This window comes from Anabrus simplex, chromosome 1, assembly GCF_040414725.1.
Source record: "Anabrus simplex isolate iqAnaSimp1 chromosome 1, ASM4041472v1, whole genome shotgun sequence".
Classification (NCBI taxonomy): domain Eukaryota; kingdom Metazoa; phylum Arthropoda; class Insecta; order Orthoptera; family Tettigoniidae; genus Anabrus; species Anabrus simplex.
The window spans coordinates 1170470473-1170495063 of NC_090265.1; the positions used below are offsets into that span (position 1 = coordinate 1170470473).

The window sequence follows — 24591 nt, forward strand, 5'->3', positions numbered from 1 at the left end:
AGGGCCTTCACATGAAGAAAACAAAGTCAGGATTAATTAAATGGCCCAAAAAAAAAACAAATTGACTGGAGGCGTAGCTTGCACTCCTACATGAAACTTCTTAAAACCTAGGTGGCACTCGGCCAGTTATACAGGGGCTAATCCCATACTAGGGAGGTGACTCGTAGAAGAATAATTTATTACACTAAGAAGAGAAGGAAATCGGGTATGAAAACGTAGTCACCTCAAAACAACATGAGTGGGAGCTCGAGAGGGTTAAGCACTCTCTATCCCAAATTGCGGTTAATTTACATGAATATAGTGAGGTTTACATTAAGAAGGACTCGAACCTTCCCCCGCGGGTTAAAACTGCTGAGCTAGCAAGAAATGAAGATGTTAACAGGCCATTACCTTGTTGATGAACTGCTGCCCGAAGAAAGAGGCGCTTCCCGCCCCCTGCTACATAATCACATACTAAGAGAGATGTTACTGAAGTGGCCCCGAGACAAGGAATTCAGCAGTTTATATACCCTCGTGGAACATTCGAGACCTTTCATGAATGATAACAACCCGCCCACAAACTTTTATTGGCCGACAGCAAAAACTAATACACAAGACTATGAAGGAACACCTTATTGGTGGAAAATTAATTACAGAAATTTATGATTGGCTAATTTCAAAAACTGGCGGAAGGAAAGGATTATATTGCCAACCCACAAACCACAGAACAAAATTTAGTAAAAATAAAACTTAGGAATACAATATTTCTTCAAGAAAGTTCATTCCATTGCACCAGAATGTGTTACCAAGGTTTGGGTAGCGACATCTATTAGAGAATGTTCAAACTTCTTGATAAGGAGCAAACAAACACAAATCAAAATAGACACAGTTCAGAACACTTCAAAATTACCAAATTGCAGTAGTGACATCTTCCGAGAAACCGTTGAGTTAATACAGTTTGTTAAAGTTCAGGGTTTCTCCTGTAGAGAGGTTTCAACTGGCGCAATATTTGAATTCGCGGCGTGGAGGTGTACCGCCCGGTACAATTATTATTATTATTATTATTATTATTATTATTATTATTATTATTATTATTATTATTATTATTATTATTATTATTATTATTATTATTATTATTATTATTATTATTACATGTATAAGGATGATGTTTAGTGCCGTAAAGATAGCAGTATGATACGTTGTTGTTTAAAGATGGCCATGACAGCTGTCAAAACCACATATATTTTTTCAAATTGCCCGCCAGCACATTTCAAAGGTAGTAGCTAAAGATGGCAGCATAATGTGCTGTGTTGATTAAAGAAGGCCGCTTACAGCTGTCAAAAGAGTACGTGGAATTTTTAAAGTTGCCCGCTACCACATTTGAAAGGTGGTAGCTAATGATAGCAGCACGATGCTTTGTTGATTAAAGATGGCCACTGTCAAAGAACACGTGGAATTTCAAATTGTCCTCCACCGCATGCATAACAGGAGCCGCTATCTTGCGCAGAAGCCTCTAAGCTAGCTTTCTTCATAAGAGCCTGTGCATAGCCGCCATCTTGCGCAAGGATTCCTATGGAGTCTCATAAGAGCAGCAGCCATCTTGTGCGAGCACCCCTAGGCCGTCTCATAAGGAGCTGTGTATAGCCACCCTCTTGTAGAATTAGATAGTTGCTATAATGCGCAAGCGTCCCTAGGGCGTCTCTTAAGAGCCTATGTATAGCAGCCATCTTGTGCAAGCGCCCTTAAGCCGTCTCATAACAAGCTATGTATAGTCGCCATCTTGTAGAATTAGCCACCATATTGCGCAAGCATCCCTAGGGCGTCTCATAAGAGCCTATGTATAGTAGCCATTTTGTGCAAGCGCCCTAATGTCGTCTCATAAGGAGCTGTGTATAGCCGCCATCTTGCGCAAGCATCTCTAGGGCGTCTCTTAAGAGCCTATGTATAGCAGCCATCTTGTGCAAGCGCCCTTAAGCCGTCTCATAAGAAGCTATGTATAGCCGCCATCTTGCGCAAGCGTCCCTAGGGAATTTTATAAGAGCCTATGTATAGCAGCCATCTTGTAGAATTAGATAGCCGCCATCTTGCGCAAGCATCCCTAGGGGGTCTCATAAGAGCCTGTGTATAGCAGCCATCTTGTGCAAGCGACCTTAAGCCGTCTCATAATGTGCTATGTATCGCCATCTTGCGCAAGCATCCATTGGCCGTCTCATAAGAGCCTATGTATAGCAGCCATCTTGTGCAAGCGCCCTTAAGCCGTCTCATAAGGAGCTATGTATAGTCGCCATCTTGTAGAATTAGATAGCCACCATCTTGCGCAAGCATCCCTAGGGAGTCTCACAAGAACCTATGTATAGCAGCCATCTTGCAGGCGCCATCTTGTGCAAGCGCCCTTAAGCTGTCTCATAAGAAGCTATGGATAGCCGCCATCTTGCATCGCCAACCACAGTGCCGCTATCTTGTGCAATTGGCGTCGGGATGGGCATCCGGCCATAAAACTGAGGTTAGGCCCTTCCATGAGTTTAGGCTTGCTGTCTTGTGCCTCAAAAGTTAGGTTAAGCCCCTCCAAGATAGCGGATGTGAGGTTAGGTTCGCGTCAGGAAAGGCATCCAGCTGTAAAACTGAACTTGGGCCCCTCCATTAGCTCTCTTACGCGTTAAGAGTTAGGTTAAGCCTTTCCAAGGTGACGGATGTGAGGTTAAACTCACGTCAGGAAGGGCATCCGGCTGTAAAACTGTAGTTAAGCCCCTCTATGACGTTAGGCTAGCTCTCTTACGCATAAAAAGTTTGGTTAAGCCCCTCCAAGATGGCGGATGTGAGGTTTTAGGTTAGCGATCTCAGCCAGCCCAGTCAATGCGGCGGAAGCCTCTCCCGAGAGCGTGTGGAGGTGGAGGTACCATCTCCCGAGAGCCTGTGGAGGTGGAGGAGGCCTCTGCGGAGGGCCGGAGGAGGTGGAGGCGGCCGAACTCTCCAGTTATACTACTTATCTCTACACAATAAATCACGATATTAATCACTGGCGGTGGGCTCTCAGGAGCACATTAGCCCGTGAACACCCAGTTGTAAGGCATATTCAGGTATTCATGGATCCCGGTAATTCACAATTGTTTCCTTTTTTCGACCTGATTTCGTCAATCGATCGAAAGCATTCGACTTATATCGAAGCTCCGTTACACTGACAGCTGTTCGAATCGACTGACAATGGCAGGGAGCACACTGGAGATTTTGCTATGAGCCTTAAGACTATACGCATGCGCATGGACATGACGTCATGGTTTATGCACAGATATTTCCATAAGCGAGGAGCACGTTAAGGAATGTGCCTTTCCGTCTACAAGCACCCTAAAACCAGAGATAGTATTACCGTTTACCACAAGGGTCCGCCACTTCCTCTTTTACTGTTGGCCAAAGCTCCCAGAAGTGACTATTGCATTACATCGCCGGAAGATTTCGGTAGTAGCTAATTCTGAACAGGTTATCGTAATCATGGGATCAGAAAGCCAGAGTCTCAGCCAAAGTCTGAGCGACTCAGCCCGGCAGTCGTGATTGTACTTTTTTTGTACACTCACAGATTAGTCTCGGCGAAAATGCATCCTCGGTTATAAGGCTTCTATCATATTATGAGTAGAGAAGCAACCGTACAAGGAACTTTTTAGTGAAATGATTTAAGTAAGTGATTTTTTACTTATTTGCATTCTATTTAGGTATATTTCAGACGTGGACACAAATTTTGTTGAGAACCGCCTGAAAATTTGGTCACCAGCCGCCGCTGGTATTAATGGTAAAAGAAAGAAATCACACAAGTAGGCTAATTAATCACATAACACTCACTCAACACCTGGGGGATGAAACTCTAATAGGGCTTTTGGTTCCAATCTGTAGCTAGATTCAGGTAGTTTCAGTCTCTTTTTCTAGATGGCGCTGGAGGTCATTCATAACGTATAAATAGTTATATACACGTTCTGTAGATAGCACGCTAATAAGCATGAAATGAGCGTTGTTAATAATTAACGGCAGTTTGTCTCGAAGTGAAGTATTTAAAGTATTTCAAGTCTAACCTCAATCAGTGGGCACTTCTCACAAATTAATTAGCCATAAAACGTCAAGCATTGTGGAGATAATATTGTTGAATTGCATCGAATTCGACTTTACCCGATCGATTAACCTTGTTCGAACTTATATCGATTTTAATCGATAGTTCCCATGATGCTACAGTATTTGTGTTGTTTGAAATCCAAGTGCTCATGTGCTTGTGATGTAAATCTTAGTTCCTTGTGCTTGTTTATTTGAAATATATCTTCGCCAGTCCTCCTGAAATCCTGTATTTCCTGTTTGAGTACACGTCATGGGCTGAAAGCTAAATGGTTCTATTAATGTAGTTGTATATATTTCCTGTCTCAGTGCATTTAATTCTGTTATTTTTAATTTCATGTGGTACTTGGATATTGATGTGATACCCCATTGTCTTGCATATGGTGTGCTCTGTTGTCTTGCTTTCGAAGGGATTTCTTATTTGTTATAATATCAGCTTTGTGTTAATGTGTCAATCATTCATTTGAAATTAAAGCTGCTTTGAGGTGTGTGGTTATGTTCTCAGTAACATAGTATGCCATACGAACTAGGGGTATCAGATCATTATTTACAACGTAGTAAGTACTTGGAAATAAAAATATATGAATTACAATGTATTGGGGGGTGTGGGCGGCGAGAGGCTGGGAAAGGAGGGGGGAGGAGCCGTAAGCATACCCGGATGTGCGTCACTGCGCCGGATGTTAAATCTGCGCGCTATCTGTTGATAGTAATATTAAGGTATTGCACCAGAATGCACACTGTGGCGCTATCTCGGAAAAGAGACTAAAACTACTAGTGCCAAGTGGCTTGGAACCGAAATTTATCATTGAGTTTCATCTCTATTCTATTCTATCCTCTTTGCTCAACACACTGTAGATGACTCTACAAAACATCACAGTGTTAATGTTAAAGATATCACACACATAGGCTGCCTGGAAATAGAGCCCGTAAAACGCTATTGAAGTGGTTACACTGAAGTTTAACGCCGGGCCACTAGGATCGCTATCTTGCCCCCTGTCTACCAGGCTCGCGCCTTTAAACGTGTTCATTAACTGAGTTGGTTGTGAATGTATTAAGTATTTGTCTGATGTTAAGCATTCGCAGTTCCAGTCATGGTTTATTCACGAAAAATTAAAGGTAGTGGAATTTCGTTTCTCAAGTTTCCAGTGAATGTTCAATGTTCGAAACATTATACAGAGGAAGTATTACGCATGAGATACGACTTCAAGCTGATCGAAGTAGGCCTCTGTTTCTAGTTTTGATCCGAGTTACGTCATAAGAATCGGGCGATCCCAAAATTTGTCACTGGACTTTTTTTAAACTATGCTACCGTGACCGGCAATCATTTGAGAGGTATCTTCAAACTCAGAAATCTTAAATTAGGAACCCAACGAGGAAAATAATTTGCCCAACAAATTTCACGAAAATGAATGTAACAAGAGCTAAAAATATTGTATTTTCCCCTGAAACAATCTCTGGTTTGAAAAGTATGGAGGTGGTTTTGTCCCATGAACATAAAATACAGTTTAAAATAAGCCATTTGTTTTATGGAGCATTTTATTAAATTGTTCAATGCTCATAACGTCTGCAACACCTCACATGGGACATATTCAGGAACGAGAACAAACGACCATCTTTTAACCGGGCGAGTTGGTCGCAGGGTTAGGGGCGCGCGGCTGTGAGCTTGCATCCGGGAGATAGTGGGTTCGAATCCCACTGTCGGCAGCCCTGAAGATGGTTTTCCGTGGTTGCCCATTTTGACACCAGGCAAAAGCTGGGGTTGTACCTTAATTAAGGCCATGGCTGCTTCCTTCCAACTCCTAGGCCTTTCCTATCCCATCGTCGCCATAATACCTATCTGTATAGGTGCGATGTAAAGTCACTAGCAAAAAAAAAGCATCTTTTAGTACTGAAGATGAACTCCTCAGTTGGTTAATTAATGATTTCCTGTCATATATTAAGAAGCTTAAAATGCATTCAGAGAAAGTAAGAAAGAATCATGAGAGAAATGTATCAGGCATAGATCTTGAGTACCCAGTCCACTGTGGCCTGCGTAAAATACCTCACAAGTATACATTTGCATTTTGCATTGACGAGGAACCTAACGAGCTATGGCATCGAGCTCTTCTTCAGCCAAGCGGAATACAATGACACGTGGCAAAAGAACAAAACAGACTGTAAAGGCCGTTTAGAACACAACTGTTCTCCAGCTACTCAAAGTCCAACATTGTGTCTTATTCGTTTTCAAGATCGAGGAGCCCTCAGATACCGAAAATCATCGTCTGTGGCACTTCTGCAGTGAACGACGGAATTTGTCACTTCCGCTACGCAGTACTTGTCCCGAAGAGAGTTACTAAAAGGTGTAAGTTTATTTTTTCGAAAGACATGTTCAACAGTGAAATTAAGTGTGGAAAGTGTAAAAGCAACAAACCAGCTCTTTTTCTACTATGAACATTTCTGAGACCTCTGTTAGACAACATTGCTTTGAGCCACACAAGTAGAAGAGAGAAAGTTTTGAAACTTGTTAAGATGCCCCTCATAAGGAAAGTTTTGAAACTTCAATGACATATCCAAGCCAATGCAGCACCGCTCTATAAATAAATTACTGTCAATACTCGCAAAAACATTCAGTTCTTTTTATTTAGGATATACTTTACTTATCGACATATACGGCCTTGCGAATACAAGGGGCAAGACCGCGATCCTAGCGGCTGAATGACGAACTAGGAAGCGACCCTTTTCCATTTGTGGATTTCTAGCCCTTGTATCATAGCGTAGGCAACGTTCCTTACTCTCTTTGGTGTGCACTTTCTACGCTTTGGTTCTATTAATTTAGTTCTTTCGCAGTTGAATTCGAGTAATTCAGCGTTCGGCTGTTGTGCGGTGTACACGTCTAGCTCCGGTCACTGGTGCAGCGACTTTTTTCCTGTTTGTAGATAAGTAGAGTGTTTTATGTTTGTGTTTGTATCCTAGTAATTTTCTTTTGTGGTTGTTCTGGTGCTAGTATAGGGTAATTCCTTTTGGATTATTATGTCTGTAGATAGTGGTGGTGGCCCTTTAGGCCGACCTCCTGATATTGCTAAAGGTGCCGTGCGTAAGGATTTACCCATGGACGTTAGTAATACTGTTACTCAACGAGACAGTTCTCACGATACAATATGTGATTCGGATCAGCGCCCGCAAGTTCCTGTATCTACCTATTCTACCACTCATCTTGGCCCTTACATAGTATTTGTTGAATCGATTGACTCTACAAATAAAATAGGACATATTCACCCTATGGCACTGGGACGGATTTTCTACGAGAGGCAAATTGGTGACGTCAAGGCCATACATAGGAAGGGACGCAATAGAATTCAAGTTACTTTTATGTCTAGTAAGGCTGCAAACGCCTTTCTTTCTCATCCCATTCTTGCAGAAAAGAAATTGAAAGCTTTTATTCCGTCTTCGAATATTCAGCGTGTAGGGGTCATAAGGGGAGTAGACACTACTATTTCCGAATCCGACATTCTCACCTATTTAGATTCACCTTATCCTGTAGTGAAAGTACAACGTCTAAATAGACGTTCATCTAAAGACGGAAAAACTGAATATATCCCTACAGGTACTGTGAAGGTTGTATTCGAGAGTCAACACCTTCCGAAAAGCGTGTCTATTTTTAAAGTTATGATAGAGGTTCAGGCCTACATTTTTTCTCCTTTAATATGCAAACGATGTCAGCGGTATGGACACACCGCTTCTAATTGTCGTTCTAGGGAGCCGAGATGTGGAAAGTGTTCCCTTACTCATTCTACTGAAGATTGCACTCACCAAGTCGTTAAATGTGCTAACTGTGGCGGAAATCATCCTGCTGGAGCAGAACATTGTGAAATCCACAAACAACAAAAAGAAATTAAACGCATTATGAGTGTTGAAAACAAATCCTATTTTGAAGTGAAAAACTATTTTGCCCCATTACAGTCCCTATCTAACCCCCTTCTGATACCCCAACATTTTCCTCCTTTACCCACTAGATCAACTCCATCGGAAGAAACTCATCCTCGAAAGCGTAAATTTACTATGGTGGTTAATAACCCCCCCCGCCCACCTGTCACCCCAGGGTATGATAGGGCATCATATTTGCGGTTACTAAGTAATCCGCAAACGGTTCCAGAACATTCTGGCACTCCCCTAGTGCGTTTGATACCTGCTCCTCCTACCGAGACTGCCTCTACATCACTGAAGCCAAGTCCTCAAGGGCAAACTTCGGCTCCCCACGCGCCAATATCGTCATCTTCCTCTGTCATGGCTTTACAGGGTAAAGCAAACGGTAACCCTAAAGAACTATGTCGACCTCTCTTTAACAGATTTGCAGATGTAATCGCAACAATTGATACAACCGGCATATGGAAGAAAGAGTTAAAATCATTATATGATGATCTTGTTCAAGTTGTGGAATCTGCCCCTACCGTCAAGTAAAACTTGCGGCTCCTGCAATGGAATTGTCGGAGCATATTAACTAAGTAACATGAATTAGTGAGTTTAATAAATTCTTTTGATCCTGTGGTAATTTTCTTGAGCGAAATTTGGTTACAATCCCATTTTCATTTTCGTATGACAGGTTTTACATAAAATATTCTGGAATATCACAAGCTCTCCTTTGTACTTTAAGCACCTTGAAGGCTTTAGACAATCCCGAACATACCAATAATTGGTACATTAAAAATTTACGCAAATTGTTAAAGTATTATTCGCATGGCTTCCGGGCCATTCTGGCATACACGGTAACGTCACAGCGGATATCCTAGCTAAAGAGGCTGCCCAGGGTTCTGGATTGGATTACTATATCGCAGTTTCACACACAGACTTATGGGACCACTGTCGTCACTTCATCCACGATCAGTGGTGTGCAGTATGGCGCCGAACTTCCCCGTTGAAAGGTAAGCACTTATTCACACTTCTGCCTAATATTCCTAATACACTGTGTTTCGCTTTTGGTAACTACACTCGGCGTCATATTACTACAATTATACAGCTTCGCTTAAATCATGTGTGTACGCCTGCTCATCTCTATCGCCTTAATCTTATCGAAAGTAACTTATGTCCATGCGGTCGGGCAGTAGGTACTGTCAACCATATTTTTTTTTCAGTGTCAGACATATGAACATCACCGTCGAGAATTCATAGCTAAGCTTCTTCATGTGGGTTACTAACTGCCGTTAAATGTTTCGTGTTTAGTGTTTCAACCGTCTTTTCGCGTGGTAGACTTAATCCTTAAATTTTTAGTTACCTGTAACATCCAATAGTAACCTTTTCCTTCCCTATAGGTATGAACTTTTGCATCCTAACCCTTATATGTGGTCCGGTCTGGTTTGTTCGTAGTAAGACGTCGTGGCAGACCACACAGACGTGAAGCGTTAGAACCCTGTGTCCCCGTGTTTTTGTGTTGACCTCGATAGATTAGCCTCCATATTCTTGGTATTTTCCTCAGTTTCATTATTCCCGGCTGTCATTAGCTTCATTACATAGCTAACCCTACTATCTTGTAGTGTACTATTTTCTTCTAATGTTGGTACCTCTCCTAGAGATTAATTATCCCGCACACCAGTGACTGGACGTAGCGTCTTACGACGATGTCCAAAAACTCACCAAGAAGAAGAAGAAGAAGAATTTAGTTCTTTGGTCGGGTTCTCAGGCAAAAATCATGGCTTCCTGCAGATTCGGTTCAATTGTAAGTTAACCCAACTATTTACTTTTGCAGCCATTTACACGTTTGTCCTCAGAATTATATGCTAGAGAATCTCTCAGCAAACGTTCAGTGTCCGGCGTGGATGTTTTCATCATACGACAAACTATTAACCGAGAGAATATAGTTAATTATATAGCCAAATATTTTCTCTCGAGCACTGTATAGTATATAGTACGCGAACCTTTTCTTAATACCAAGTTCCGATTCAGCAGTAAGGAGCTCAGGTATCAAGAAAAGGTTTGGTTTGCGTATAGTAATTATTGCGGGATTCAGTGGAATATTAAAGTCTAGTAAGTAAACTCTTATTGTATTTGAACCAATCTCTTCTTTTTTTATTTTATATTGTGGACATAATTTTCTATTCCGTCGCATTTAATGTACTTTCCATCAATGCTGGTAGCATTACTTAGACGAACGTAACTAACCTTTTAAGGAGGTATAAGTATTCTTGTGGTTATCGCAATGCGTGGCACCGTAACTTGATTTGGTGGCGCTATGGTATGCAGTTCAGATGTTGGAATCATGGAACAATAATAGGTTCTTTTAAACACAATCCCTGTACCAGTAGCCTACAGGGTCCCTCTTGATCTTGCACGACTCAGGGACCTCAGTAGACTGGCAAGGAGAGAGAATGTACCACTTAGCACTTTACTAAGAAAAATAATAGGTTCTTTCAAACATAATCTCCGTACCAGTACGGGGTCCTTCTGATCTTGCGCAACACAAGGACCTTATTAGACTGGCAAGGAGAGAGGAGCACCACTGTGCACTTCTCTAAGACAAGTTGTTATTAGTCTCCGGTACTAAAGGTTATAAACAGGTTTTAAACAAATATTTCTAAATTCCTAAACAATTTTAATGTTTATAATTTTATAAAAATAGTGTGCTATGGTATAATCTGATGATATTCTTTCAATATTGAAACATGTAATTTTTTGTTTAGTAGTGCTTTATGTTATAGTGTTGTAGGTGTTATAATTACCGTTGTGTTCTACGGGCTGAGGTGCATTAACTGATTCGACACTGGGAAGTATGGCTTCATTTTAAACAAATGACACAAGAAGGCATTTTAACACATTTATGTATTGGTCCCATACGCGATACCAAGTCAGCACACATAGATATAGCAAAACACAAACATGGTAACATGGTAAGACCCCAACTAGAGTAAGGTTCCAGTGTATGGGACCCTCACCAGGATTACTTGATTCAAGAACTGGAAAAAATCCAAAGAAAAGCAGCTCGATTTGTTCTGGGTGATTTCCGACAAAAGAGTATCATTACAAAAATGTTGCAAAGTTTGGGCTGGGAAGAACTTGGAGAAAGGAGACGAGCTGCTCGACTGAGTTGTATGTTCCGAGCTGTCCGCGGAGAAATGGCATGGAATGACATTAGTAGACTAATAAGTTTGAGTGGCGCCTTTAAAAGTAGGAAAGATCACAATATGAAGATAAAGTTGGAATACAAGGGGACAAATTGGGGCAAATATTCATTTATAGGAAGGGGAGTTAGGGATTGGAATAACTTACCAAGGGAGATGTTCAATAAATTTCCAATGTCATTGAAATCATTTATGAAAAGGCTCGGAAAACAACAGATAGGGAATCTGCTACCTGTTTTATTCTAAGTAAATTTTGAATGGTTTTATTTGGTCAGTCTACATTTGTTTACTTTAAAGTAAGAATCTTTGTATTATTTGTTATTAGTAACTTACCTGGCTTTGTTTTTTCACAAAGCCACATTGCTGATTTGTAATGGATACAGTGAACTGTTAGGTTAAGTTTATGAACTCACTTAAGGAAAACTTGACCCATAATTCACATACCTAAACTAACTGGATTCTAATTCTTGGATTCCAGACTACAAAAGACCTAGTTACGTTGGGTGAAAGAGGGCAGTAATTGACTGCATGTAATGCTGTGAATGTCTTCGGAAATAATATCCCACTGTTTTTTATTTACCCATGTGTAAAACCAAATCCAGCATTCATGTTTGGGGCTCCTATGGGCTCTGATCATTCCACACACATTTCTGGTTGGATGATGCCTGAAAACCTTTATTTACATTTGAAATACTTCCAGAAGTATGTTGGATGCTCTCCTGTAAGAAAAGTTCTACTAATTGATAATCATGAGAGCACAATATGTCTCTTGAAGTCATTCTTTCTGCCAGAGAAAATGGGATTGTAATTTTTTAACATTCCCTCCACATTGCACCCATAGACTTCAACTGATGGATATTTCAGTCTATGATCCTGTCATAAGCTGCTATTATACACGTTGCACAAACTACCTCACCATAGACAAACTGGGACAACCAATCCATAATTTATCATGTTTTGGGTTGGAAAGGCCTTTCCACAAGCCTTCACCCCAACTAACATAATCAGTGGCTTCATGGCCACAGGCATTTGGCCGTACAATGATGCCGTAATCTCAGACGACGATTTTCTTTGTCCCACTGTGTTTTTTTCTTCTTCCTGATACGTTTCTGCTTATTCATATCGTTCATTCCACTGTGACTGATCAATCTAATTCTCGGAACTTGCAGCATTCAACATTATTTGAACCAGCAGCGAGAGCCAAGGAAACAACTTGTGAGAACCGTGAATGAGACTGTAGAGCATGCAGAAAAAAAGATAGTCTGCAAAATTAGAATGTTTTTTCATCAGCCTAGAAAGCCTACTTCCATAGCCTAAAGCAGGGGGGAATAGGGCGAATCGAAAGGGGGCTGTAAACAAGTAAAACCATTATTTTGACTGATACACCATACAGAGAGGAAATTGAGGCCAAATACAAGGAGAAAGAAGACAGAAGAAGAACTGAAGGAAAGAAGTGCAACATGCAAAAGACTATTTTTAGAAAAGAATATTTCTGTCACAGTCCGTGCATTCCCATAAATGCAGTGACGGGAAATTTCCGTCCTCTGTCTTTATTGCTTTGTTGGGTTTTCCATGGACCCATTTTTTATTATTAAATTAAACAGCGCACAAATGTATATATGTCATTGGTGCTTTTTTCTGTGCACAGTAGTTGATAGCACACGTATTTGAACACCACTTCCATTTGCTAAAGGACTTGGGATTTTATTCCTGAGTTTCAGAACACTAACCTATATGCTTCTGTTTAGAAACTGGCAAGCTCGCTCACGCCAATTTCAAAAATGTGATCCCTGATGAATAGTGATTGACTGATGGCTTGCCGTGAGCAATTTAGTTTATTTTCTTTGTAGTGTTTCTTGTAGTGGCTGTATGATGGGATTACTGATAACCGGCCTTGCAGATGGGCGTTTCGAAGCTCTCGTTCCTGCGTCGTAGATGGGAGTTTCATTCTGAATTTTAAGTCCTCCAGTAGAATCGTTTCTGAAGCAAGTTTATTTGCCAGTCTTGAAGGAGATGTCTTGGAAATCCCAAGAGTTCTTTTAAAAAATCTAGCTTGAACATTTTCAATTTCTCGTAGGTCCCGATACTGATAGATACTCCCAAATGAGTTCCAGTCCATAAGTTATTACTGGAAGGGCTTTGGCGTAAAATAATATCATGGTCGTATTCAAAGATAGTCTCGTGGGATCCTTGATGTCGTATATACTTATAATAGCTGCCAAGGATCTCTCTCTTACATGGCTTTTAAAAGATGTAGCTGTAGGTTGGAGTGTGATGCCCAGATATCTAAATGAGTTCACAACCCAAAGGTCCTCCCCCTCCACATTGTAGTTTGTCTTTGGTTAAAATTCTTCCCCCTTTCTGAAATACCATCTGTACTGTTTCGTTTTTGTTGCAGAATAGTCCTCAAGTTCATTCATTACATTTTGTAACTCTTCTTTATTGTTTGACCCTATAACATCATTGGTGTATAGGTACATTAGACCGAGGTTGCATGGGTGATCTTCGTGTTAGCTGCCAAGGCAATGTTGAATAAAATAGGGCTTTGAGGGGTCACCTTGTAGGACTCTTGTTACTCTGAGTTATTGATTCTGATGTAGTCTTGCCATCTTGAACTGTGTCCCAGTTGAAAGCAAGGATGTTGTTAATTGCTACAGTCAATGAATTATCGCATCCTATCATGTCTGCCAATTTCCTAAGGTGCATTTCTCTGCTTAGGAGGTCAAACGCCTTTCTGAAGTCGATGAAGATTGCATAGAATTTTCCTCTTGGATGCCTAAGTTTGTCATGAATATTATCAATAAGGTTGTTTATTGCATTTAGAGTTCCTCTTCCTTTCATGAATCCAAATTGTTGTTCATGTATCATCGTTTCAGCTGTTAAGGTAAGAATAATCTCCAGTATCTCACCGAAGACCTTGTAAATGTTGTTTTCAAGGGCAATACCTCTGAGTCTGGATCAACTCTATCCCCATTGCCTTTGTGTAACATTTTGATATTTCTTTGCGTTCCCAACATGTCTAAAAGATGTTGGTAATTGTATTTCAGCTGTCTCTGCCGTTTAGCTACGTATTTCACCATCAAAGAGGTTACAAGTATCGATCGAAACCTGATTGAGTTGATTGCCATGTAAAGCTCCTGGTTAAGATGAAGTCGACATCATGGCTGCCGAGTTGGATGAAGCTAGAATATACGGTTTTTGGAGGAAAGCGATGTCATTGATGGTTTTTCTGAAAAGTGATAGTGAATTACCTTCAAGTGATGTTAGCATTAGTAGTTTGGAAGAATTAGATGAGATTATTGAAGAAAAAGAAGGGGACTTAGATGGGCATGGGCATAACCTCAAAGGCTGGAAGTGGACAAACAATGTACCAAGTAATATGCAGTGTAATACAGAGGGGTCCAGAAAAATGTAGACACTCTTTGATAGTTAACATCTTTGGAATAAACTGGCATATAGTTGCAATTCTTGCACGGTAGTGTAGTTCCATTGTTTTCTCAACAGATTATGGTCACGTGAATGGCACAACAAACTTGGCGCGTGTTTTCCAGGAGATGACTGTGAAACGATAAATGAAATAAGATTGTTATTTAAGCAACACAAAGCCGTGTTGAAGTGGTACGAGAAGTACGAAAACATGATAGAGGTACAATGGCGTAATGTTTATGGAACTCAGCCGTCAACACGTTCAGCAATTTGTTGTATTCGGGATAAATGTGAAGCCTACGGTACTGTTCAGAATGTGCAAAAGAGGAGGTCTGGCCGACCAAAAACATTAACAGTTCCAACTTCTACCGCTGCAGTTCAGCGGCATCAACGTTGTTTGGCTGCTAATGGGGGCCACTTTGAAGACACAAAATAACCTTCACCCTGTGCTAGAATTGTAACGGTATGTCATTTTGTTCCATTAATATTGACTGTCAGAGAGTGTCTACATTTTTCTGGACTCCTCTGTATAAATGGAGAACTGAATGCTGTAGTAGCAACAAGATTAGGCGAGAATCTTGAGAAGGCTGAAGGGCTTGGGGAGTTTTTGACTGATATTTTTTGGGAACATGTCAAGAATGAAACTAATGCTAATGCAGCAAAATGTCTCCACAAAATTGAAAGCAACCCTGTGAAAAAGAACTTATGAGAACTGGTTTCCTGTACAAAAGATGAACTAAAATCTCATTTTTCTTCATGTATTTTGATGTCTCAAACTAAAAAGTCTTCAGTTCATGAATACTGGATCAAGAGAAAGATTAGAGGAACACCAATTGTTTTGGAAACCATGTCTCATAGAAGATTCAGTATGATATTTAGATATGTGCATTTTGCCCGTGATTCTCTGGAAACCCAATGTGATAAGCTTCGGAAAGTCGGGCCTGTTTTGCAGCTGCTGTTGGACAAGTTTCAGAAGGTCATACCTGCCAACCCTTCTGATTTACCCGGAAACTTTCCGTTTATAACTCATCTTCCGATTTTCCGATTGATGTTTATTTCTTCCTATTTTTGACCAATATAACCTCCAGTATGGTCAAAACTCCCCTAGGATAATTCTTAGGTGCTTGTGTAATTTTCAAGCTTATTTATTTGATGGTTTATTTGGCGACCGTATCGTTTTTCCCACACGCTACAGCAGCGTGTGTATTTTACAGCTGGGAATACTGAACGCTAGGCTAATCGCCCTACAAGCGAGAGAGGCTAGCGTGCGCTAGCGACTCCGTTAATCAGGACGAAAGAATGAGTTTGTTACTTTGTCGTCGTGTGGTTCGCGTGCTGTTAACATCGTTTCTCTGCATAGTTTCGTTGGAGTTGTAGTCCACGTGTTTTTCTTACGGTTCTGTGCTTTTCACCCTATCGAAGTCGTATGTTAATAATGTACGAGACATATTGATCTGTTTTGTATGTGGTAGTTTTGCGTATTTCACTGCATTTGTATTCATTTTTAGTTCATCATTTTAATGACTTGAATGTATTTCAGAGAGTTGTCTCGGTGACAGTTTCTGTTATTTTCTCTCCACAATATGGCCAAAAACCTATGAAATTGAATTTCCTTTCATTTTACAGTCAAATAAAAGAAACTATTAAGGATTTTCTTCCGTGATCGTTACGTTTTCTTGTAATCATTTTTATGTTTTCTGAGTTTAAGATTTTAAATTTAATGGCCAGTTCGTATTGTAACTGTAGATCTTATCTTTTTTTTTTTCACAGAGACTGTGGCGCAATATATGTGATCAAAACCAAGAATTAAAGTATCTTCCTGTTTTTGATTTCTAAAAGTTGGCAGGTATGGAAGGTGTATATGTGACTGGGCGAGTTGGCCGTGCAGTTAGGGGCTTGCATCCAGGAGGTAGTGGGTTCGAATCCCAATGTTGGCAGCCTTGAATATGGTTTTCCATGGTTTCCCATTTACACACCAGGCATATACTGGGGCTGTACCTTAATTAAGGCCATGGCTGCCTGCTTCCCACTCCTAGACCTTTTGCTATCCAGTCATTGCCATAAGACCTATCTGTGTCGGTGCAACGTGAAGCAAGTTGTGAAAATAGGTGCATGTGCCTGGAGAAAGAATAAGTTGATGAAAGTTTGATGTTCAGGGAGAGCTTGGCTTTTGTCCATTTCAACCCTTTAAAAAGAGCACGATGTGGAATAAAATTCTATAAAGTTTGCTGCTCTGACTCTAGTTATTGCTGGATGTTTCTTATACAGCCAGAAGACTACTGTGTAGCGAGGCAGTTGTTCTTGAACTATGTGACGAATTGCTAGGATCATGGAGGACTATTTATATGGACAATTGGTATAGTTCATTACTTTTTAAGGGACTTGGTACTGAGAAATACAAGTGCCGTTAAAACTGTTCGGCCAAACATGAAATTCATGCCACCGCATTTTGAAGCAATGAACCTGAGGAAAAGAGAACTGACTTCTCCTTCAGCAAATGGTATCTTGGCTACAAAATAGGTGGTTAAAAAGAATGTACATCATCTGTCAACAGTGCATCAAAGACCAGATTTTGTGGAGACTAAAAACGAAAGGGGAAACTTGTTCTGAAACCAAACATTGTTGTGGACTGTAATTCTGGAATGGTGGTGTGTTGATTCACATGACCAACACCTTGCATCCCCCTTAATGAGACAATATTCCGAACGGTACAAGAAAATATATTTCTATCTGCTCGGCATGGCAATGGAAAATGATAGCGTAGTTCATCACATGCTGAATCCTGGGAAAAGAAGGCTCAGCTTTTCTAGTTTCAGACTTGATGTTGCAGAGCAAATTTTGGAAAATGTTCTGCCCGATTATCCAACCAGAGGCTGGCCCAGTGCAGGAGGTACACCAGTGAGGTTACAAGACAAGCATTGGAGTTGCTTCCGCATCTCCATCTAGAAGATGCAAGGTCTGCTGCGACTGATGTGGTAAAATTCCCAGGGGAAAGAACAGGGATGATTCCTGTTATGAATGTGATGAGTGTAATGTGGCATTGCATGTAGGCGAGTGTTTCAAGATCTACCACACTGTGTTAAATTATTGTTAGAATGTGAACTGTTTCATTATGTTAAAAGTGTTGTCTTTTAGCTAAATTAAATTGCACTCTGAGGGCTGAATTCATTGTCAGCACTTTTACATAAGTGGAATCCTTAAGTAATAAGGGAACACTTATAATAAGTATTCACTTCTATGAGTTTACATTTCATAGACAGCACTTAAAGAGCACACTCATTGATACAGTAGGTATTCACTGGAGATATGGCAGTGCTGTATATTATGCCCATGCTTCCTGGATCGTGTAGTTCTGGCTACCGAATAGTGTGATCTATTGTGTTTTGTTTATCTAAGGACATTGCACGACCGCGCGTGACATTTTTGACGTTAAAAGATCGTCTATATTGTATTCGGTTATCAGAATGGATAACAAAACAGTGAGCTGAGACGACATCTGCAGGAACATGTGCATACTATAGATCAAGCAGACAGGCACAGTTTCTCATCAGAATATGAATGACATGGGAAAACTTGTTGTGGACAATGCAAACTATGAAAATGCCCAGAGTCTAATTTTCTTCTTAATATAATATACAAATATTCATCCAAATGTAGAATATCTAGCCTTACAATGCTTTTAATGATTTGAGAAATATATCCGTAGCCGTTACGTTGTAATGGGCCTAATTACTTCCCCAATAAAATATACGAGGGCGTTTTTTTTCAACCTCCGGAGGGTCATAAATGAAAGACAAGTGTACGTATCCAAATGAATTTATTACCAAATGTTGGGTACAAATGTGGTTACTTTTCAACATAATCACCATGAAGGTTGAGACATTTGTCATACCTGTAGACAAGCTTTTCGATCCCCTCTGCACAGTATGTTGCCGCCAGTGAGTTCAGATAGGCCCGAACGTTGGTTTGAAGATCTTCATCCTCCTGGAACCTCTGCCCTCCCAGCCACTTTTTCAGTCCCGGGAAGAGGTGGAAGTCACTCGGCGCTAAATCGGGACTGTGCGGTGGGTGGTCAAAAACGTCCCACCAAAATTCCTCCTGCAGAAGTTGTTGGGCGACATGAGCACTGTGAGGGCATGCATTGTCATGAATGAAGAGGATTCCAGATGTCAGCATGCCTCGTCGTTTATTCTGTATGGCCCTCCGCAGTCGTCGTAAAGTCTGGCAATAAACAGCTGCATTGATCGTAGATTCCCATTCCATGAACTCAACAAGCAACACACCTTTTTGGTTCCAAAAGACTGTAGCCATCATCTTCCTTTCGTTGATGGTTTGCTTAAACTTCTTCGGTTTGTTTGGTGAGTGAGTGTGCATCCATTGACGTGATTGTTGTTTTGTTTCGGTGGTGACGTACGAAACCCAAGTCTCATCGCCAGTCACAATTTTCTTCAACAATTCGCCACCTTCAGCCTCATAACAGGTATGAAACGTCAACGCTGCTGCCATCCGGCGACTTTTGTGGTCATCAGACATCATCTTCGGAACCCATCGGGTGCACAATTTCCTGTAGCGCAGGTGTTTTGTTAGGATCTTGTAAACAGATGACATTGAAACTGCAGGAAATTTCTCACACAACTCGCTTACGGTAAACCTTTGGTTCTTTTCTATTCCATAGGCCTACAGTCCTGATAACTTATCAACTTGTAACATGTTTCCAATTAATTAAGCAAAATACCAGTAATGATGATGGTGGTGATAATAACAATAACTACCTGAAATTAAGAGGTGGCATAAAATCTCAAAACAATATCTTCATTAATGGTGAGTCCTTTAGAGGTTATGTTTACTCTCTCACACAAAGGAACAAGAATATTCATAACTCTTACTTTACTAAAACAAAACCTTCTTTAAATTGTTGGTCGCATTACATTTCGACAGGATTTTTCATATCTGCTGTGTGCATGGAAATCATTCTGTGAATGAAATGCAACATATTCAGCAAAATCATTATCCTCCATCTTGCTGCAACATAAGTGAGTCACTGAAGTGTGTGTGGTAGGTCCACTTATAGCAATAAGTGGGACATTTAAGTAGGTAATATGAAATGAAACCTGGGTTATAAGGGGCACTTATGTATAATTGCTGTCTATGAATTTGGCCCTAAGAACATTTACAGTTCAGTGGGTTAATCCAGGGAAAATGGGAATATTCCAGGGAAGATACAGGGAAAACAGACTTAAGTTAGTAGTTGGCACTCTGTATGCACCTGGTGTTCCTCACCTATCTGAGTATATGCACATTACATTACCTATGAGAAGTACCATAATGTGTGGAATACCGCGAGTCTATGCTACTTCTGATTTGTACCGCAACATGACAGATAACATGGTTCTACTTTCCTAGCAATAAGTACCATTATGATTGGCCAATGACCTGGATTTTGGACCCCTTTAGACTACAAGCATCATTCAGTATTGTATTTTAGAAGCAGTCCCTTGGTCAGTAATACTATTGTCTAATGCTAGTTTCTGGGAATGTGGGGCATTGCGGGTCAGGTCGACTGATTGTTTTAAATTCATATCCATCCATTCATTCTTTGTCCTTACGTTTTGAATTCTGGCCAGTGGAGGATTTTGGACTTTTAAATTGTCATTACAGTTCGTCTCATTTTGTACCATTAGGGGCTGATGACCTAGATGTTAGGCCCCTTTAAACAACAAGTATCACCATAAAAAATCTGAGATCAAAATGCACTACCTGCCTGATATTCTGAAGATCGTTCACATTCTTCTGTTGCACTAAACTGCTATAAGCTATGGAGTGATCAAGCATGTTCCTCTGCACTAAGTTCACAGTTACAGAGAGAACACGACCTTGAAGACAGAGAATATTTTTTGTTTTAAAAGATATTTCATTATCTCACTAAGTTTTAACTATTTCAGTTATTTTAGATTGTAATAAAAATGTGGTTAAGTGTAAGAGAGGGCTTCGGACCCATGCTTCGCCACTAAGTAAGGGTGTATTAAATAAACATAATTAATCACGCATGGTGATATTCATTCCAGTCTACTGTTCGTTTATTACCTAGGTTGTAAACTGTTCTTTCGAAAACAGCTGTTTCTGCAGGAAAGATAAAGTAATGAATGGGAGGATGCCCTAAGCAAAAACCAAACTGGCAGCTGAGAAGGGAGGCTTCAAAGAAAATTCCCGGTATATTGTATGAGTAACTTTACTTACAAGAAATTATTTTCTGGGATTGCCAGCCATTGCCATATTCGGTTAATAGCTCCGAACGTTTCACCAGAAACAGCGCCCGGCTTTCTCAACGGATTTCTTTTCTCAGAAGGTTCGTCAAGGACTGGAATGACGTCACTGAAAATTATACATTTCTTCTACGTTCATCAGAATACCAGGCGTGAAACCTAAGTTGTTATATTTACTTTAAAGATTCAAACTGCTTGTGCTTATTTGTGAGCGATAATTGTTCATGCGTTCTGTTCAGTATAAAGCAGTCGCTATAAGGAGACTATTATTTGTAACTTTTAGTGACTGGTGAAAATGTGGAATGGATTTACATGTGTCTGATTAGTAAAGACAACAGTTGGAATACTTTTCTGGGAAATACTAGCAGTTTCCCCACTGGCTCCGCCCACAATGTACAAAGTACGCTGTTGTTCGTTACTATCCTCACAGATGTATTTGCAGAGTTTCAAGTAAATGAAATAAAGCACATGATGTGCTGTGGTAATAGAATGTAATATGTCAATAAAACACTTGAAAATACATCACACAAAGAAACTGAATTAAACATTCCTTGGAACAACACTACATGCCAAACTGTTAAAAAGTCTTTCAAAGATCTTCATCATGGAGACAAATGTACTCATAACTTTTCTCAGAATATACCAATTTAAGTAGTTATTACCTCAAAAGAAAGCGCTTGATCTGCTGAGTGTTTTTAGACCAAAACGAACTGCGTACCTCAATTAGAACGAAAGATATGATTGCTTCGGTGAGAAAAGTTGAAGAAATGAGACGTCAAATTGAATGTGCACTCCTAACTTTCCTCATCAACCAATTTGAATAGTTAAGAGCTGAAATGAAAGAGCTTGATCCACTGAGTGTTCTTAGGCCAAAACAAACTCCGTACCTCAATGAACCAAAGATATGATTGCTTCAAGGAGACAAAATACTGAAAAATCAAATAATTTGAGGAAGGCGGAAGTTAAAATCTGGTCACTCACCTCCTTGCCCGTCTTGCGTCGACCGCTAAAGCTAAATGAGTGACGTCCTCGAAGGCCATTGAGGACTGACTAAGAGGGGAGATTGATAAGTCAGAAATAAGTGTTATGGAGAAAGGTCCCAAATTCAATTGGCCCGTTCAGTTCAAACTTAAAGACACGATCACGGCGGAAGCTGAAAATGCAATGCAGAAGTTACCGTTTGAGAACCAAATAGAGACTAGATTCAATATTAAGAAAAAAACTAGCAACAAAGATGGAGTTTCTTCACATCATAACCAAATAATAGGTTCATTGAAACAGAAAATTAAGGAGAATGATTTGATTTTGACTAAGGCGGGCAAAGGGAATGCTACGGTCATTATGAATAAAGAATCATACATACAGAAAACCGAAACCTTTTTCACAGAGAATTCATTGAAAATTATAAAAAAAGGCCCAACAATTATTATTTAGGGAAACTTGAAGCAACTTCTTAAATGATCTTTTTTCATCCTCAATGAAAGGGAGTCTCAAAAACTTATTAATATGAACCCGGGTACCTGAAGGTGCTTAAAGAGGATATACCTGTAAGACCCATCATCAATTTCAAAATAGGCCTATATACAAGATGTCTAGATTTGTACACAATTTAAAAAAAAAAAAACTTTATAGGTTTGAGGGTAACAAGTGTATTAAGAATTCCAAAGAATTTTGTAATCGTACTAAAGATTTAAACATGCAATCGGACCAGAAGATGTATTCATTTGGTGTTAAAAATATGTTCCCGAATATTCCAGTATCAAAAACGATAAATCTTGTAAAGAACAATCTACTTAAATACAGTAATTTAAGTAGGCAAGAGGTAGCTGATTTTATTAATATTTTGGAGTTCGTCACCGCTAATAATTATTTCACCTTTAGTGGTCAGATTTATAAACAGGAAGGTCTTCCCATGGGTGCCCCAGCTTCGGGAATTATGGCGGATTTTACATGGATTTTCTTGAAAATAATAAAATCAAAAACATTAAAGGAATATATGCTGGTTGAGATAAGTAGACGTCAGGTTTACAATAATTGATCACAGCATTACTAATGTAGAGGAGGTATTGGAACAATGAAATAATATGGATTCGCAGATAAAATTTTCTTTTGAAAGTGAAAACAATAAAGCGTTAAATATTCTGGATAGTATAATCATTAATGACTCTAATAAACTTTGATATAAAATATTTAGAAAACCCATTCAAACAGTTGTGCCTTTGCTGGCAGAATGGTGTTTACAGTGCACTATGCCTTCTGGTATAGGCTAGAGCAATTTTGTTACTTTCATAGATCTGTCTCTGTCTTATCCTTGGCTTTGACAATATGAATGTGACTGAGGTATGAGCGATGCTAGTAATGCCAATCCTTATGCAGCCAGTCCCTGCTACGAATGGTGTAAAAATGTTGCTTATAGGGTCGCTTGGTGTATGCATTTCAGTGGGCTTGGCAGACTGATATGTAATAGCAACTCTGTCTCGGTAAGGAAAGCAACGGGAAACTACCTCACTCCTCATTTCCCTAGTACGCCTCTTCAGTGATGCCTAGGCCATTTATGACAGCTGATGGCAGAGCTGTTAAGGATCCCACCAGCGGCATTGCTGACGGACTGAACATACACAAACAGTGAACGTAATTAGACAATATTTCCTACACCCGGCAGCACATAAGAGGGCCTCCTTTTATAGTATGATTTACAGGGCTTATAGTATACCCAGGTCAGAAGTGGATCGTAAAAATGAATTGGATACTATTTATTTTATAGCTAAAAGCATACCTGCCAACTTTCCCGATTTAGGCGGGAGACTCCCGATTTTCAACAGTTTTTCCCGCCTCCCGATTATTCTAATATTTCTCCTGATTTTAGCTTATTTTATTGAACTTTAAACATTTGTTTTCAAATCCCACCATTTCAGCTTTGTACGCAAGTGGCCGAAAGTCCTTTGCTCATTGGCCTCTTTGAAATGAAAAATATCGACATTTATTAATACGAGAAATGCGCACGAATGTGGGATGTTTATTGAAACCTGTGTATCGCGACACGTATATCGACTGTCAATCTCTCGTTCTCGCGTGTTATGTTCCTGTTCGTTCGCATCAGTCTAGTCGATTCTAGAGACTAGTCGCTAGATTTGGAGTCTGGTTTGGTAATTTAGTGACAGAATTTCGTAATGATTTTAGGAGCCATTTGGAGACAATTCTGGCAAGTTTTAATTTATTACTTGATAAAAATAATATTGCGTTTCTCATAATCGTGCGGGCGCGAGATGCAGTATATTAATCTATGCATTTTCTAAGTAAGGGCATCTAAGCGCATGACTGATGCACACGTCTGGAGCATGAGTTCATACTATTTTCGGTAGGCTTATCAGAGACCGATTATCTCGCTCACATACTTCCTGTGAGCCTCATATAACAACAGTCGTGTTTTAACACAATAAGTGTTATAATATACAGTACCATAGTACTCCTGTATTGCACAAGATATGTAGAATAAGCAGTTTTGAGCAATTGTATCTCCTGATTCCTTCTGATTTTCCTGATTTTCATCTCTAAATCTCCTGATTTTTGGTTTTGTAAAGTTGGCAGGTATGCTAAAAGTAATGGGTTCAACAGGGAATTTGTGTACAGAATTATTAGCAAAATCGAGAAGAGTTCATTTTCGACATTAACAAAAGACACTAAAAAGAAAGAAGATAGTTTCACCCTTTTCACCTACAGTCATAGTAAAATCTACGAAATTA

General features: G+C 39.9%; 1 protein-coding gene across 1 annotated transcript in view; it reads left to right on the plus strand.

The window, feature by feature from the left end:
- Positions 1 to 9697: 9697 nt before the first annotated feature.
- Positions 9698 to 24591, plus strand: part of ATPsynO (ATP synthase subunit O, mitochondrial) — a 120129-nt gene continuing 105235 nt past the window's right edge. The window contains exon 1 of the mRNA XM_067137494.2: positions 9698 to 9760. Coding sequence (XP_066993595.1) covers positions 9734 to 9760 — 27 coding nt within the window. The 5' untranslated portion in view covers positions 9698 to 9733. The remainder of the gene's footprint in view (positions 9761 to 24591) is intronic.